The sequence below is a fragment of the Parus major genome, chromosome 10 (genome assembly GCF_001522545.3).
Source record: "Parus major isolate Abel chromosome 10, Parus_major1.1, whole genome shotgun sequence".
NCBI lineage: Eukaryota > Metazoa > Chordata > Aves > Passeriformes > Paridae > Parus > Parus major.
Genome location: NC_031779.1, coordinates 9,588,165 through 9,606,721, shown reverse-complemented (window position 1 = coordinate 9,606,721; position 18,557 = coordinate 9,588,165). Strand labels below are relative to the sequence as shown.

The window sequence follows — 18,557 nt, the reverse complement described above, 5'->3', positions numbered from 1 at the left end:
TCCTGCTTTCTCTTTCCGTTCTTTTTTTTTTGGGAGGGGGGGGTTTTGTTTGTTAAATATGATAGATATCAGTAATGATGTAAAATTGCCCTTTATGCAGTACAGCTGCCAGCATATATATTAATATTTCTCATCTCTTTAATTACTTTTCTTACAGACATTGATGAGTGTGTGGAACAGCCAGAAATTTGTGCCCTGGGCACATGCAGCAACACTCCAGGCAGTTTCAAATGTCTGTGTCCAGAAGGCTTTGTATTGTCTTCCACAGGAAGGCGATGCCAAGGTAAGTTCATTCCTATTTTCTGGCATTTCAAAATTCGTTTGCTGTTTCATAAAAACCTTTTTAGTGAGCTGTTTCTAATACAGCAAGAAGGCTCTGGACTCAAACAGTGTTTTTCATAGGGAAAACATGATAATTCTGTAGCTGGGGCCAGGTTCTGTCTTGCCCTAACATCTGTTTTTCATTAAACAGAACACTGCAATAAAAGGGGTGAAGTTAATGTTAAATGCTCCAGGTTAAGCAAAGAAATTATGTTGTCCTGAAATCCTTTCTTGCACCCCTGAGAGAAATGTTGGGGCTACCTGGACTCTTTGTACACAGCAACAGGACACAGAGATGGAGCATGAATACAGGCAGGAGACTAAAGGCAGCATTTCTGGTTTTAAGGCTCTCCTTGGCACTTACCATGTTCGCCATAACACTTGTTATATGCTGATCCTCTCTGCAAACGTGGGTGGAAAAAAAGATTGTTGGGAAAAATAAGCAAGCAATGTTGTGTGAACAATAAGCACCCACCTGCTTAGGGAAATCTGAAGTGTCTTTTGGCTTCCAGATTACTTCATACGTAGTTCAGAGCCTAAACAAGGGCACTGACAGATGAGATGCTAAAATCTGAATAGCTAGTAATTGGAAGCCACAGGTAAGATTATTTTTTCTATAAAGAACAAGCACAACAAATTAGGGACTGAGTTACTTTAAAGGCTTGGAAATGATGAAATAGATCCTGCATTAAATGTCCTATACACTGTGCACAGTGGAAACCACTGATGAGTAAGACCTTTATAAGGACCTCTGTAGTTTTGCTTGGCACAGAGCAGTGATGCTTGTTGACACCATAGTGAGTTCTTCACTTCACAGTGGGCTAAATGAAATTGTGGTTTTGGTAAAAATGAATCCAACCTGCAGTAAACATTCATCCAAGTCTGCAAACCACCATGCAGTTTGGCAGTTACTTCACTCAACATGAAGAAAGCATGTTTTAGCTGTGTTTATGTAGCTTGTATAAATGAAGTTTCTTCAGTCTAAGGGTTTTCTTTTCATCAGGTAAGAAGAAAAAAAATCACAAAAACCCACCAAGAAACAAAATCCTAAAAAAGAATGCAGCCCAATCTTCTACTTTTTTAACATAGACCACTGTTCCACACAATGTCAGAGGGAAAGTGCACGCTTGTGTATGAACTTTAAAAGGGCTTCTCTCCATGCCCTAAAGAGGTCTGTTCTTTTTTCAAGTATCTCAGGCCAAACAAAGTTTTGTTTAAAACTTCCCATTACCTAGGACTTTGTTAAAACTTGGACGTTGCCCAGCATTGATGCTGCAGCCGGAAAACTGGAGGAGCAGCTGCTTCCATAACTGCCCTGCTGCTGTCCCCCTGCCAGCACAGAGAGCTGCCAGCTCCCTGCCTGCTGGATGCTTGTGGTCTGTGATCTCAGCTCTGTCCAGCATCCTGGTTACCCAGCTTCAGGGAATAAAATGTAGTGCCACAGGGAGGGTTTGCTTTGTTTGTGTGTACCTCCGGAAGAATGAGGAAGGAAAGGGCTGTTGAAAATTGCCTCTCATTTTAGCACTACACAATATTGTCATTGCAAGTTTGATGAAAATCTCTTGACTTGAGTGATTCTTACTTGTAATATAAATTCATGAGGCAATATTAATTTTTTTTCAAAGAGGAGTGAGGATAATAGGACAGTACTGACCTCCCATTTCTGCTGGACCAAAGAGAAAAACCCTTGCTTTTCTATGACTGAAGTAGGAAACTGTCCTATAGATTTTCTTTACCGAGGTAGGGAGCTTCCCTCCTTATTCAAATCTTCCACAGTCAGAAACAATGGTGATTAACAGAGCTAGATGGAAGTTGTGTGTTTTGGTGGTGGGTATCCTGTAATTTTGCAGTTAACAACTCCAAGTGAAAATTGTGCCAAGGTTACCCTAACTGCTCATAACAAGCTTTTTCTCTGTGCAGATCTGAGAGTGAGCTACTGCTTTACCAAGTTTGAAGATGGAAAGTGTTCTGTGCCGAAGTCCCGAAACCACTCCAAACAAGAGTGTTGCTGTGCCTTAAAGGGGCAGGGATGGGGAGATCCCTGTGAACTGTGCCCAGAGGAAGCAGATGGTGGGTTATTGACTAGTTTACCATACTGCCTGTCAGAACTGAAAGTAGATTGCAATTCTTATTAGAAGGAATTTTGAAAAATAATTTTCTAAAGGTGTTTAACCCTAGTAATTGTCATAGGTCTCCGTAAAGTAGATGCCATTGCAGTCTAAAAAACATGTCCCCTAGATAGTCAGATATCAAACATATTCCTTCTTTGCTTATAGACTTATTACATTGTTTAGGTTCTGGGTATTTTGTTGTGGGGCTATCACATACAGAAAGTGGAAAGGAGCAACTAGGTTCTTGATAGGATCTCAGCAGCAATTGCTGCAAGACAAAAATGGAGTTCTTCTAATTGAAAATAGGTACAGGAAGAGGTGCCATAAACATGAAGTCAAATTAAAATAAAATCCCAAACAGTTAAACTAGATCTGCATCTGAATTTTGTTATTAAGAAAATGTAAATTTATGATCTTACCAATGTGAATGACTTGCAAAAATAGCAGGGAGTAGCAAAATGCAGGCCTTGAGGAAGAAAAACCTGCCTGGACCATTGCTAAAGAAACACATTTCTTTGTAAGTATCCTTTTTAAGACTGAGTAACTTGACATCAAGCAACTCAATAGGCCTCTGTAGCATCATGGTGCAATTTGCTGAACGGACTTTAATTCGTGCTGACAAATGCGGTTAACAGCATCACTGGTTTCAGCAATACATGATTGCAGTTCTTTTCATTCATTAGTCATGTAGATGTTTTGCAGAAAATCCTCACCAAAGCCGAGGTTAGAAAAGAGAATTAGAGGTGCCAGTTGCAATATTCCTCCTAGGCCTATTGCCTGTGCATGTTTCATTCCATTGACATGGACCATGTGAACCAAAGTCAGTTGAAAAGCACAGCTTACGTTGCAGCGTTTCCTTGAAGTGTCAGCACATGTATTTTTCACAGTCCAAACTCTCCCAAAGGATATCAAGGCCCTTTTTCTCATCTTTTAGAAAAGAAATTGCTTTAAGATAGCTGAATCTGGATTAAATTATGTCTTCTTCAAAAACTGTAGGAAATTTTACTTTTACAACAAAAAAAAAACAGTCACTACTACTGATACTTCTAAAATAGAAGCTGCATTAGTTTGTTTCTTAAGGAGGTTAAATACTGCTAATTATTCACAGGGTTTCATACATATGCATGCAGGAAGATGAAATGTAAAGTAAACATACAGTTTTTGCATGAATATAAAATAAGTTTATACATTTACATACTTTTTTTCTGGACCTGAAGATGAGGAGGATGAACTGGTAGCAGTGGTTACGTGTAATTTGTGTGGAATGCTGATTGCCAAGAAAAAATTTAACATATGGTTTGATTTTTTATGGTTTTGTTTTCAGAGGCATTCAGACAGATTTGTCCATTTGGAATTGGCATCCTTGTTGGACCTGGTGATGCAAGGCTGGGTAAGTGCATCAGTGTCCCTTTTTCACCCATAAGCCATTCTCCATTTCAATTGAGAATAACACCTCTGCAACTATTTTCCAAAGCCATTAATTGTGGAAACTTCTATACTTTTTATCTTCCCCAGTTTTTCAGTCATTTCAGATTCCAGCTTGAATATATCAAGTATCAGAAATTAAACTTCTTTTAGGGCTAGGAAACTTATGTAGAATCTAGAGAATGGATCTAATGTCACGTAGCATACTTGCCTTTTCTTATACAATATGTGTAGCCTGTTTACAGTAAATGGTTTTAATCCTCCAGAAGTGCAAACCACAGTTTCCCAGATCCCTTCAGTACATTCTGTTCTCTCCCAAGACAAACAGCACTTCAGCCTTATTGGCAAAAGTTTGCATTTAAGGAGCACTGGATGACTACTGCTTTTCATATCTGCTGCTCTCCCTGTAGCCCCCGTCAGAGAGGTTTATATCTGACATTTAGAATTAGTTTCTTTTCTGCATTCTGAAAGTTGGCCTGCAAAACAAATTCTGTGCCCTAATCCTAATATGTCAGAATTTAAATATTCGTGTTTTTTGTGATCTCAGAAATATTTCTTGCCAGAACACTTGTTCTTTGCAAGAAGTCTGAAAGCACATGAAGCCAGTCACACTTACTGTGTTGTTTTTATTTCTGGTTAAGATGTGGATGAGTGCCTTGATCCTGATAACTGTAAATTTGGGCAGTGTATCAACACAGATGGGTCCTTCCGTTGTGAATGTCCTTATGGTTACATCCTACAAGGAGCAGAATGTGTGGGTAAGTGTAGCTGTTCCAGCTTCCATTTTAAAGATTCTCCTGAGCTGCTAACTATGGCATTAAGGAGCAGTGGGGTTGTTTTATTGTAACATTGTGGAGTCCTCATCCCTGCTAGTGCTTAAAACCTACCAGGGCAGGGCCTGAGCAATCTGCTCCAGGTGGCCCTGCTCTGGCTGTGTTTGACCCAGATAACTTCTAGCAATCCCAAATTATTCTAGGAGTCTGTGGCTCTAGTTCAGTACTTTGAGTTCTTGTGTTTTCTATTTTTCTGGTTGTACATCAACAGCATAGATTTTTTATCATTTTGTTTGAGTATAACCATGTATTCTTGCCTTGGTCTAACTGCTTGCAGACACCGATGAATGTGCTGTTGGAAACCCTTGTGGAAATGGAACTTGCAGGAATGTGATAGGAGGTTTTGAATGCACCTGTGTAGAAGGATTTGAGCCTGGGCCAATGATGACCTGTGAAGGTGAGACTCCCATGTTGGAGTAAGAGTAAGGACTGTTGTAATTGTGTTCCCTAATTTTGAAAACAGCTGAGGGGAGTAAAGCAGCTTTAAAACTAAAATATGGACACTTGGAACAATACCTCTTTATCTGAAATGGGAAAATGGGCTCCTCCTCCCCATATCCACCTTGCACTGCAGTATGTTTTTCTTACTGGAGCTGGGGTGGAGAGACTTTCAGGTGGTATCTACTAAGGGACTGCCCAGAGAGGAGCATGTTGGGGTGCAGTCTCTTCAGAATAGTTCCCATAAGTGCTGCTTACTGTGTGTATGGTTTTTGCCTGCCTCCTTGAGTGAAGAGACTCACTGTGGATGATGAAGATAGGAAATGGGCTGCTTGAATGAGTTAGGGAAGAAACAGGGAACAAGAAAATACAAATACAGTACTCAACAATTACCATGGTACCCCTAGGTTGAATATTTTTCATGCTTTGGTGTCCCACTTCAAAAATTAAAATTTTAAAATGGCCAAAGAGAAGTAAGGAAGATCAGAGGTATAGAAGGGACACTCAGAAAATAAATGAGAATTTTTCAGTGTGGAAAATGTGGTTAAAGAGATATATGATTTTATAAAGCCACAAGTGGTAAAAGTACCAAAAATAGAGGGACCTTGTTAAACAAACCAAAGCAAACATTATTATATGCATGGTACTTATTTAAGTTGTGGAACCCTTTGCTGCAGAATATTAGTGAGGCCACAAGTATAAATTAACTCAGAAAGAGATGATACAAATTTGTGTGGGAATCTATCAGTGGAAATTAAACTTGATAGTTTGGTTGTGGCTTTTGGCTGTGGAAGTCCTTAAACTGAGAGGCTGTATCAGGGGAAAGATCCCTGCAATACATGGTATGAGGTTTTTAATATTCATCTCCTTCTGTTACAACCAGGGAGAGGAGAATGTCCTAGGACGTTCTGACACTGTCCCCTGACTTGACACAGTTGTTCCTAAATTATCTGCCACAATCTATTTCTTTGCAAGCCCATGCAAAAGAATGCTTCTATTTTTGCATCAGATTGCATTATTTTTACATATAGTTAGAGCTTCATTCACTTCCCTGTGGAATTTGGGCAAAAGCTCAAATTGCAGAGGAGGAGCTAGCAGAGTGCATAAACATCATTATATAGCAGTAATTACTCAAGTGATCCAGGCTGTATGTAAATGCACTTCAAAATAATATTTCTAGTAAGGATATAATTTTATGGAATTCAGTTTATGAAGAAGCTGAATTAGTGAATGTAGAATTTAAATAACCAATAAAAAAAAAAACAAACAAAAAACGAACCTAGGTGTGGAAAAGATAGAGTTTTAATTGAGCAAGTATTTTGGCAGCATGGATCTGGAAATTATTTCCATTGGCTGCTTACTATTGAACTTATAGAAACTTCAGGTAGCTGTGCAAACATCCTGGCATTTCTGGTGCCTGCTTCTCCACAGATGACTTCTCCATGAAGACTAGAACCAAGGGTCCCCAGCTATTAAAATCTAGTCCTCAGTAAACTGGGATCTGGGGTATTGCCTGTACCTAAAACCTGTGCACTCAAGTCTGCTGAGTTTTACATAAGTGTTTCCCTTTCCCCATGGTCTTTGCCATTCCAAATCCAGATGTCAATGAGTGCATTCAGAACCCTCTGCTCTGCGCTTTCCGCTGTGTGAACACGTTTGGATCCTACGAGTGCAAGTGCCCCGGGGGGTACGTTCTGCGGGAGGACCGGAGAATGTGCAGAGGTAAAGCTCCTACCAGACTCTCACAGCTATGAGATAGTGATTTCAGTTCCTGCAGGGGCAGGGCTCTGACTTACAGCACTATTGGGCAAGAGTTTTAATCCCAGGAAGTAACTGAGTCAGATGATGGGATGAAATTCTATGGTTTTCATTATGCACTTGATTGTACTAGGTCTGTCCTGCCAGTAAATTTATACATCTGCCTGAAGTGAGGTCATGTCAGATGATGTGGTTTTGTCTTGCCCTAAAAATGGGCATTTGGGAGAAATCAATTTGCTCAAGGCTAGTATATTTTATGGTTAGTTTAGAACAATAAATACGTGTAGGGTTTGATTATGATTGAGATTCCAAAGTCAGAATTTACTATTGTGAATTTCCAGGATCATGTCTCTATATAATAAAGTCTAAACCTTGTGTTTTAGATCAGAATGAGTGTGAAGAAGGAATTCATGACTGTGACTCTAAACAGATGGAATGCAAAAACCTAATTGGCACCTACATGTGTATCTGTGGGCCTGGTTATCAGCGCAGACCAGACGGGGAAGGCTGTATAGGTAAGTGACACTGAAGTGTTGAAGCTCTTGAAATACACAGTTCCTCAGCAGAGCTAAAAATTTTGGATTTAACAGAGTGTTAAGAAACTCAGGGGCAGAATTGCACAACTACTTGTGTAAAGGATCTGTTGGTGGTGTGCACACTTGGTTTTGCTGTTCAGGGGTACACATCTGTGGGCAATAAGTAGAAAATCTGAGTGTAGGTGTCTTTACAATCAGTTTGTACTGCTGCTGCTGAATGCTCTGAGGGAAGAAGGTGAGGATTTGGGTTGGTTGCTGTAGGCTTTTTTAATCTCTGCTAGCATGACTGAGAATAGATACAATTTTTTTTTAAACCTTGGATGGCATTCAGAAGTACAGTTGTAACTATGAAAAATTTTGAAAGCCAGTGAGGAATGTACTGCAGATATAATATATATAAAAATTCTAAGCTAGATGACCTTCAGTTCCTCTGAAAAATGAAAAAAAGGAACTTTAAAATATAAGAAAAAGAAAAAGATTGAAGCTTAACCAGGCAGAATGCACAGCATAAGAGTTCCATACCAACCTCTTACCTACATTAATCTAATTTTTGTCATAAAATTTCAAAAATGCAGATGAGAATGAATGTCAGACCAAACCTGGGCTCTGTGAGAATGGCCGTTGTGTGAACACAGTGGGGAGTTACAGGTGTGAGTGCAACGAGGGATTCACAGTCAGCGACACCCAGGACGAGTGCCTTGGTAAGTCCCAATTTACACCTGAATGAGTTGTCACTTGCATAGCAGCAATGAGGGCTGAAATTAAACTTAGAAATGTATGGTGAGAAAACACACTCTTGAATTTACATGCCTTTGGGAAGGGGTCTTTGTATGTAGATGTCCTCTTGCAAGTTCCTTCTTCCCATGCTCACCATATCCCTGCCTCAGTCAGTCCAGCTGGGGTGACTTGCTACGAAAGCTGCCTGTTCCATGGTTTCAGTCAGCCAGGAGCTGCCCCGACATTTCTACGGTCCTAATTTTCAATCCAGTCTTTTTCTCTGGGTTCAAACAGAAACATACAGTTTTAAAAGCATATTTCTTCATATACTTCTTGTCACCCACCTTTTGCTAAGTTTCTTGTCTTTGTTTCCCTTAGATGTCATTCTCTCGTTCTTACTGCTGTAGTCTCTCGCTCTCAGTTCCACAATCTCAGGGTGAAGTATGCCCTTTCTGTTATATTTCTGACTACATTCCCAACATCTCATGATCCTGTGGAATTCACTGTTAGGGTACTCTGTGATGCACAATTTGTCTTCCAGACAACAGGGAGGGCTACTGCTTCACTGAAGTCTTACAAAGTATGTGTCAAATCGGATCGAGCAACAGGAACGCTGTCACCAAGTCTGAATGCTGCTGTGACGGTGGCCGAGGCTGGGGGCAGAATTGTGAGGTCTGTCCCTTCCCAGGCACCGTGGCCTTCAAGAAGCTTTGCCCTCATGGCCGAGGATACACATCCAGTGGAGCAGGTATTTTTCATTAAATGATCTCTTAGACAGTGCCAAATTAAGGAATAAAGTATAAACTCTCTTTTTGCATATTTGAATGCTGTAATGTCCTAAATGTTTTGGATATCAGCTGAAATTTTCTGAGATTTTTCATGTTGACTGAGTATAGTCCTTTGGGAGGAAAGTGCACAGCCAAAGGCCCTGGAAGATGAAGCACCCATCTCATCTTGGCAGATACTTGCTCTATGTCCTGGTTGACTGACATGCACTTAAATGGGAATTTACATTTTCACATTTGAGTGTGTTGCAGGCACAGGTTGAGAGCTATTTGTGTACATGAAGGCAAAGTGATATTTGATTTGTGAAGGCTGATACATAATCAGCTCCAGTTGTTCTCTTGCACTTGCAGCTTGTTCATTGCATAAGAAAGTTAGGTTAATATTTCATTCTGTATTTTACCATTTACGATTTCTCCTTAAATCTGTGCACTATTTCACTATTTTATGTAATTATTTTATGTATGGTGTGGATTTCTCTGTGTTTGGTCACTAGAATCTGTTGAAGCTATACAAAATCAGTTTTGTTCCATTGAGAACTAACCCATGTTTAATTGCAGATATTGATGAGTGCAAGGTTATTCATGATGTCTGCCGCAATGGGGAATGCATCAATGAGAGAGGAACTTATCACTGTCTTTGCAATCTGGGCTATACCACAGATGTCACTGGCACTCTTTGCATTGGTAAGTTTTCCATTGTGGTGTTTGTATATAAAGTTTATTACTAAGAGAGGACTTGAAGAAGGAAATAGAAAAATTTTGAAAAATGAGAAAATAAAATGTCGCTTGTTAATGCTTTGGGAATTTGTATTTCCTTCTGATCTATCCTGAACATTTTGTGAGACATTATCACAGACCTTGATTATCAGCACTGAGGTATCTGGTTTTGCTTCTTGTAGATCTGAATGAATGCAATGAATCTCCAAAACCTTGCAATTTCATCTGCAAAAACACAGAGGGGAGCTACCAGTGCTCATGTCCAAAAGGATACATCCTGCAAGAAGATGGGAGAAGCTGCAAAGGTAAAAATCAAGAAAATAATTTATTGCACAAACTGTTTTCACGGGCAAAAACAATTGCAAGGACATTTAAATGGTGCAAATCTGTCTCCTTGATTTGTGTGAGTGTTTCCACTAAAGACAGTGGAAGTGGCCTGCACAAGGTGGAGCTGATATTTCAGTTAATTCCTTGGTAATTTGGATGAACAACAGATCAACAGGTGTTTTTGCAGGTTGATGGAAGCTGATCTTAAAAGATTTTGTAATTAATAATATACATGATTGTTCTTATTTTGGTAAGCCTGTTGGTTTAAGCCATATTATTCAATGGTAAATGAATCTTATTGGATGCAAAGATGACCATAGTTTGCACTGCATTGCTCAACATCAACAAAAATTCCAAATTTGGCATGGAGAATGATCGTGTACTTTGTTGTTAGCATTTTAATATTTCTTTTGGAGTAATATTGTGCTTCAGTGCAAGGCCATTTTCCAGTCTGCCAGATCTCATGAAGATGGTGACTTCCCATTTATTGGCTGAGCAGACATTTATTATGTCACAGCAACTTTCAGACAGATGAGAATGGTGTCTGCAATTCAGTGTCAGCATGGACACTGTGTAGCTCCAAAGTCTCATTCATTAAATGTGGGGCTTCATGTAAGAGGAACTGGAAACCAGCGTGGAAAGTGAGATGTAAATTCAGAAGGCTTTATTTGCTGTTATTTATTTGTAATCACTTCTTTCTGAGTCCAGGGAACATAACTGAAAGAAGTTTTCTTGATTTTTTTAGATCTTGATGAATGTGCAACAAAGCAGCACAATTGCCAGTTCCTTTGTGTCAACACTATTGGGGGATTCACTTGCAAATGTCCTCCTGGATTCACCCAGCACCATACAGCCTGCATTGGTAGGTGATGGGGGAAGGTAGACACATATTTGGGATTTATTATTGACACTTAATCCAGAAGCAAAATAGCAAGGAGGTAAAATCATATTTTTGAGGAACCAAATGGAAACATAGGCCAGATTCTGATCCTAATCCCACCAGAGATGCAAAGAGGCCCCTTCGTCCTACCTTCCCTTGCTTTCATAATCTGTCTTTGAATTTTACACTTGCAAGAACCAGCCAGTAAAAATACACTTTGTAATTCTGGCACTACTCTTTCTAAGATATTGAGCAAAAAAATAGTTCTAATATTTTCTCTTTTTGTAGCTCATTGAGATCATGTCAAGGCTTCTTGAAACAGCTGTGAAATACACATTTCTGCAGTTGTCCTCTGAACACGTACCCATGGGGTACATGGAAATGTTAAACTAAATTGTTTCCTCCTGCAAAGCACACTTTCTACTCTGCAAACTGGATCCTGTTTCTTTGTCAGTTTGATGATCCCATTGTATTGGTATGAATTTGGAGGTGTTTGGACACCAAAGCATCAAACGCCTTATTTTTGGTGAAGAAAAGAAAGTTTCCCTTTCTATTACTTTTGTGTTTCCAAATTCAAAAGAAGGCAGTGAGAACTGTCCTGTAATGGAAAGTGAGAACCTGGGAGGGCGGTGAGACACCTGTGTTACTGATGTGCCTTTACCTCCTGCCACAGCCCTTCCATCACAAGCATGGCCAAAACATCAGCTTTGAAATGACAACTGCAGACTAACACTGAGCTTTGGTTTCCCTCAGACAACAACGAGTGTGCTACAGAGATCAATATTTGTGGGGCAAAGGGCATTTGCCAGAATACACCAGGAAGTTTTGTTTGTGAGTGTCAACGTGGCTTCTCACTTGATCAAACTGGCCAGAGCTGTGAAGGTGGGTACAACCCAGTGTGTTTAACTTGGCCTTCTCTTGCTTCTGAATCTTCTTTCAGCCATACTGTCACCCAGGGAAGGACCTGTGGAGTAAGCACCAAAATCTACAGAAGCAAGCATGTGTAGGTTGAAGCGAGGGAGAGTACAGAAATTTAGCAACAAAGCACTATTTCTCTCCATGGGCCAGAAAAATTGGATATATTGTGGGATTTTAAAGAGCTGGACAGATATTTTCTGAGGAGACATAGCCTGTTTTAGTTTAAGTGTTGTAAGTTCAGTGAACCTCTTTTGAATCCTGCATGGATTTCTGAGGGATTCATCAAGGACAGGAAGTCTTGCATCTCCAAGGAGACCTGCTAAAGAGAGAGTTCAAGGGCTGTAGAATTATTCCTCTGGGTCCTTAGAGCCTTCTCCTGGGATTGAGTTTGGGTTGTTTTGAAAAGAGATATCCTGGGATTTTTGTATTGGATGCCTGGGTAGATGCAAGGGTCGGTTTGCTGTGGAGCTGGGACTCTTAGGAAGGCATTAGGAATCCCATATACAAATGGCTTTCTGCTGTCTGCTCCAGAGCAGAATGCAAAAACTGAAAATTTTTGCTGAATGTGAGGGCTTTCCATGGTTTTCAACCCTATATTACTTGCTATGGAGCCACAAATTCAAACCCGAAGGCCCCAAAGTGGTTAGGTTTTTGGAAGATCCTGAAATATACTCATATGTATGATAAATGAATGTATATGATTATTTGAAACATGTTTTCCAAATATAGCATAATTTGAGCTTCTCTCCCAAAACTCAGAGTGTGTTTCACCCTTCTAGATGTTGATGAATGTGATGGCAACCACCGGTGTCAGCACGGCTGCCAAAATATAATAGGAGGATACAGGTGCAGCTGCCCACAAGGATACCTCCAGCATTACCAGTGGAACCAATGTGTTGGCAAGTGACTTTTGTAAATTCATACCTTAAAATGCATACTACTTTTGTTAGCAGCAAGAAGTGAAGGGCAATAGTGCAGTTTTCCATACTTACTTTTTCTGATTATAATTTGCTAAGTTCGGCAGAGTTTCATTACAAGTGTGGTTTCCTGCGAAGGCAGAGTGGGTGTGAAGCACACAGTAGCCCATGTCCTGGTTCAAGAAGTGTTTAAGCACAAAACTCTCCTTGAGGGTGCTAGAGGTTGTATTGACTTTGAGGAAACTTGTGTTACTCATGTATTTTGTGGTCTGAACAAAGGAAATCTTATTTAGCTCTGCAACAGTCTCTGCTTGGACAAAGGACCTAAGAGTGGATGGTGGATTGAGCCTGGCACTCTCAGAACTACAACTTTGGATTCAACTTCTGGCCCCAAGCATTTCAAATTCCATTAAAATCCTACTTGATCTGTGCTTTTGTCATTCTTACAACACCTACAGGAAGGTGCTTGAGCAGAGTCTGAGGGTCTCAAAACTTTTTTTTTTTTCCTTCATATTTTTTTTTCCCAACACTCACCCAAAACATGGGAGTTGATCTCACTAGTGTCCCCTTTTTCTTGCTGCTGTGGAGCATGGTGAAGTGAGCATATTTGCTTTTGGTACAGTAACTTCCTGTGGCCTAAACAAGCATCTGTGATGTTGGTATGGTTGCTGTGAGGTGTGATAAACACTAAAACATCGTTCTGTTAATGGCAAACCCTTACAGGCTCTGGGAACACACGATTCAGCCCCAGGTTTTAATACCTTGTGGTCTCCACATGTTCACATTGTACTGTCTTTAACTATATATTCTTAAGATATTTATCTGGATCTCCTGGGTGTACCACAGGGGAAGAATCCATGTACTAGGTTTTTCCGTGACAATTCCTTCATATTCCTTGGCAATCCCAACTCTGCAAACAGTTTGTGTCTTTTTTAGCCTATTTAATGAATCGTTCAGGGATTTTTTATGTTGCTGCAACACATTTAGATAATCACTGAAGAATGCTTTGGTTCCTCCCATATCTTGTGCTGTCTGTGACTGCATCCCCTGCCCAGGCACTTCCACAGTACACCACATCATGAATCAGACTGCAAGAAGCAAAGACATTGCTTTTAAACAAAGAACAAAGAGCCACATTGTTAGGAAAAAGACAATAATGGTCTGACTTATTACTTATTTCCCCATAACCTGGATGTTGAGGTCAGAGATGCTGCTCTGTACTTCCCAAATGGAGTTTCTTATGTGTGCACACACTCACAATGTACATATGCATCACAGAAAACGGAGAACAATAATATTCAGAACTTTTTGAAGCTGTTTGCCACATCAGATATCAAAACTCAGACCAGGTTCATTTCAAAAAGCAGCCATTTTCAGTAAGTAAGCCTGAACTGACCTCGAATTCCTACAGTGCCACCCTTAGGAAGTTTAGAAAAGCACTGGTTCAGAATATAGCGGTCTTTTGTATCTACAGCTGCTTTTAGTTTTACTTTACTACTTCCCGGATCTTACTATGTCTAATTTTTAAATATAAGTATGTAGGGAGGAATTTTCAATGCCTGGAAAAAGTGTCAGAGCTTGATTCCTTACTCTTTTTCCTTTAATGTTGAATAGCACTGTGAACAAGGGATTACTTGACCAGATTGTTGGCTGTACGAAGTTTTATTCTTCTCAGTTATTTCTGGGAAGAAAATCTGTCTTCTCTGTTTCTCTGCTGTCCAGAGCATGAGCTGACATGTCATGAAACATCTTCTGTAGAGTAGCCCCAGTGCTGTTGTTGTGTGCTGTAGTCAACTCTCAGGGAGAGAGATCCACTGCCCCAGCTAAGGGGGAGGACAAGCCCAGTTGTTTGTGTCCATCTGAGGTGACATTCAGCCAAGCATGACCTGTACGAGGGCTAGGCTGGACTGTACCTGGGTAAAAGTTAACGTCTTCTTCTTTTCCAGATGAAAACGAATGTCTCAGTGCACACATTTGTGGAGGAGCATCCTGTCACAATACTTTGGGAAGCTATAAATGTATGTGCCCCACTGGATTTCAGTATGAGCAGTTTAGTGGAGGTTGCCAAGATATCAATGAATGCGGTTCTGCACAAGCTCCATGCAGTTATGGTTGTTCAAACACTGAAGGTGGCTACGTCTGTGGATGTCCACCTGGTTACTTCAGAATAGGACAAGGGTAAGGGATTCTCATTTTAAACTAACAGATACCAAGGGGACATAGTCCACTCCTTTCTTTGCAGTGTGGTGCAGCAGAGCCAGGGGGATTGTCAGCAATTAAAGAGAGATAAGATTGGGAAGGTGCTCAAGAGTTGGATGCACCTACTGATTTTGGAGACTTTGGGGGGGAGGGGGAAGGTTACTATAGAAAGGGAGGGGTTTAATACTTGAAACTGAAATTTGGTCAGGGTTACCAGGTTCTATCCTCAATTTTAAGCTTCTGCTTTCACCTCTCCTGCACACCCCAGCAGCGTGCCAAGTCCTTTGAGCTTGGCACTTGGGAGCTCGCACTCCTTGCTGTGATTCACTTGTCTCCTTAAAGAAGAAGAAAACAAACATTAATAATAACACCCCCTACCAGCTGCAAAAAGAAATTACATTATACAAGTGGTTTCACCTGCTGGTTGGAACAACAACTCTGCATGCTCTTAGGTTATTTTAAGTTCTATATTCTTCTGTGTTTCAAATCAATATTTTTTTAATAAATGTCTATTTTATCAATAAAACCACTTTTTCCTTGCCCCAGTGGGTGTGTTAGGGCTGTACATCATATAGGACCAAGCAACCCAAATGGAAAGCAGAAAGATTGTGGTTTACATTTTGTAAGTGACTAAAAGCTTTGGGATGCATTAGGAAAGACCTTACTTTTCAGATTTTTCAGCAGTTGTTGAAAATTGGTCTCTTTAAATGGGTTCCAGGCTGGATATCAGAAATTGCTAACAACAACGCAGAGCTTAAGCCTGTGTTTTTAAGACTGTTAAATTTTGGCAGGTCTCTCTTGGGCAAAAACCCATGAAAGCAGATTCTTGAAATAAAGAGTGGCCTCATTGTGATTCAGTGAGAATTCTGTCTGTTGACTTTAGCAGAATTTTTTCCTAGGAAATGAATGCAGCATAATTGCTTAATTATTTGTACTTACAGCCCCCCAAATGCAGCTTTTGATAAGATCTACGTCTCGGTGGAGTTAATTTTGAATTTCTTCCTTCCTCAGACACTGTGTTTCTGGAGTGGGGCTAGGCAGAGGTCAAGGACAAGAGCTTTCACTCAGTGGAGAAGTAGATGACAACTCCCTCTCTCCAGAAGCTTGTTATGAATGTAAAATCAATGGCTATCCCAAGAGAGGAAGGAAGCGCAGGAGCACTAATGAAACTGCAAGTCAAGCAGAGGTAATTGACCCTTTCTGGGGGGAAAAGGTTTGTGGCTATCTTGTGAAAGCTGGATTCAGAAGGATGTATGCCAAGAGACAATCCCTCAGGAAAAACCTACACCCTAAAGCAGACCAAAGCTGGTTTTGGATGTCAGGTATTGCTTTTTTCTCAGAAGTGACGTAGAACTTCCCTTGCTTTCCAAATGAAGATGTTACAGCTTGTGCTGCTGTCTGAAATATTACCACCCAGTCAGAGGAGAAGGGTGAGGCTGCTTTTCCAGCTCTCTGCTGCACCTGCAGGCTGCCCTGGCTCCACGCTTAACCCAAATGAATCTTGCTAATCAAAAAGTCCCCACTGAAATGCTGTGGCTCCCTCACAGGCCCTGCTCTTCTTCACAGTTAGTTCTCCCAGCCTGCAGCTCCCCTGGCAGAGAGGAGTGTGCTTTGTTTGCTCTCTTTGCAGGAGGCTGGTCACAGGCTCCCAGTATGGAGGGGCTTCATCTGTCAGGCAGCAAGGCCCATGCACAGAAACTTCCATCATGAGTCCCAGGCTCCTCTTACCCACACAGGGGTGGTGACAAACTCTGTACTTCATCCGGAGAATCATAAGAGTGGATTTGACAGATGATATTACAGAACCTCTTTTTTAAAATTGTCTGATTTGTAATGAGTGACCTGGGCAAGAAGCATGTGTGAAATGCTCTCTGACAAAGCCAACTGATGTCCTTTCTTCTTGTGCAGGATCAGCAAGAGCTGGAGCCGCCAATCAGTCTTGCCAGCTGGGATATTGAGAAAGCAGCGGTCTTCTCTATCAACATCTCGGATCTCAGCAACAAAGATCGCATCCTGGAACTGCTCCCTGCCCTCACAACACTGACAAACCATAACCGATATTTAATTGACTCTGGAAATGAAGATGGTTTCTTTAGAATCAATAAGAAGGACGGGATAAGTTACCTTCATTTCACAAAGAAGAAGCCAGTGCCTGGAAATTATTCATTACAAATCAGTAGTATTCCACTCTATAAAAAGAAGGAACTTAACCAGCTTGAAGCAAAACATGACAAAGACTACCTCAGTGGTGAGCTGGGAGATAACCTGAAAATGAAAATTCAGATATTGCTTCATTAATTCATCAACCAAAGACCAAATAATTAAACCAAAGATAGATAGGTAGGACTGAATATTCCTCCCAATCAGATTCTCCATATCATAGGTACAATCTTACATGAGTACATTTGTATGAACGAGCACTATCATATTATTACATAAACAAGGTACAGGATGAATATGTGAGCTCAAAACTACCACTTTCTCAGGCTTTTACGTGTAGCTGAGCTACCTTGATATGTTGAATCTTGAAAACTGGGACTTTTATCCTTGGAAGTTGGCCACTGATGCTGAGACACGTCATCATTTCAGCAGAGGTACAAGAATGTGCTTTCAACTAATGGACAGCTCTATTTTTGTAATTCTTAAACTTCGCTTCTCCAACTACAACTTACTAGGTCAGCCATTTATGATATCCATTTGGTGCTAGTAAATTTTCAACCTAGATTTATAAATGCACTGTAATATTTACACAACTTAGAAGCCAAAATTGCCATTATTCAGTCTAAATACTTCAATCAACCAAAGTTAGCTCAGTAGTTTATCTCAGTTATGCCTATAATACATTACATGTAAATTAAGTGTGTGTATACTGTAATCATGCTATTTTTATCAATGAAGCATTTGTAAACTAGATTAATAATACCCTTAATGTGAGGGTTTGTAATGGTGCTTATAAGACCAACTACTTGTTAACTGTATACACAAACCTGATGATAAAATTTCTGTGACTTGCCAAAATGCACTGAGGTCAGTAGGGACCATTAAACATTCTCAAAAGTCAGATGACAATCAGTGCCATCCTACACCATGACATATTGTAAAATGTCAAGAGTACCCATAGTCATTCATATCAACAAGGGTTCAATGTCATAAATGTCACAATAAAACAGTTTTTTTTTTTAGTTTATTCTGTGGCCTTGTGTTCTTGCTAAAAGTGTGATCAACTGCATTCTTATACTTTAGGCATTGTCAGTAGGGTTGTCTTTGTATCTGACTGTGTGTCCAGGTGATTCCTCCTTGAAGGAGCTGTTGTTCACTCTTCATGCAATGGAAGAACAGAAGAAGTACAGAAGCCTTCACAAATGTAAACAGCAGTGGACCTCTCTCAAGTTATTGTGTGGTTCCAGAAAGGAAGTGAACATTTCCAATGACATGACCTGAGTAGTCCTATCAATAAGTAATCTCATAGTCAAAATACGGAGAAGTGGATGTTAAATCATTATACAGAAAACACAGTTAAGTGTGAAAATTCTTTGCTAAAACTGCCTTAAGATATTCCTTTCTTTTACCCCCACTTCAACACTTTACTGTCATATAGACATCAAGACTGATAAGAGGAATAATCCAATCCATCACAAATTGTAGATGGGTTTTAATATCATGTGAATTATTCAG

At 40.2% G+C, this 18,557-nt stretch overlaps 1 protein-coding gene across 4 annotated transcripts in view; it reads left to right on the top strand.

The window, feature by feature from the left end:
- The window catches only part of FBN1 (fibrillin 1), a 145,577-nt gene extending 127,508 nt beyond the window's left edge, over positions 1–18,069 (top strand). The window contains exons 49-65 of one of the 4 annotated variants that reach the window (XM_019007901.2): positions 158–283; positions 2,242–2,391; positions 3,757–3,822; positions 4,499–4,615; positions 4,968–5,087; positions 6,728–6,850; positions 7,270–7,401; positions 7,998–8,123; positions 8,681–8,887; positions 9,483–9,608; positions 9,824–9,946; positions 10,714–10,830; positions 11,602–11,730; positions 12,546–12,665; positions 14,630–14,861; positions 15,894–16,068; positions 16,791–18,069. In XM_019007901.2, coding sequence (XP_018863446.1) covers positions 158–283; positions 2,242–2,391; positions 3,757–3,822; positions 4,499–4,615; positions 4,968–5,087; positions 6,728–6,850; positions 7,270–7,401; positions 7,998–8,123; positions 8,681–8,887; positions 9,483–9,608; positions 9,824–9,946; positions 10,714–10,830; positions 11,602–11,730; positions 12,546–12,665; positions 14,630–14,861; positions 15,894–16,068; positions 16,791–17,180 — 2,579 coding nt within the window. In that variant the 3' untranslated portion in view covers positions 17,181–18,069. The other 3 variants (XM_033517080.1, XM_033517079.1, XM_033517078.1) reach the window with 3 other exon arrangements.
- The last annotated feature ends 488 nt before the right edge of the window (positions 18,070–18,557 follow it).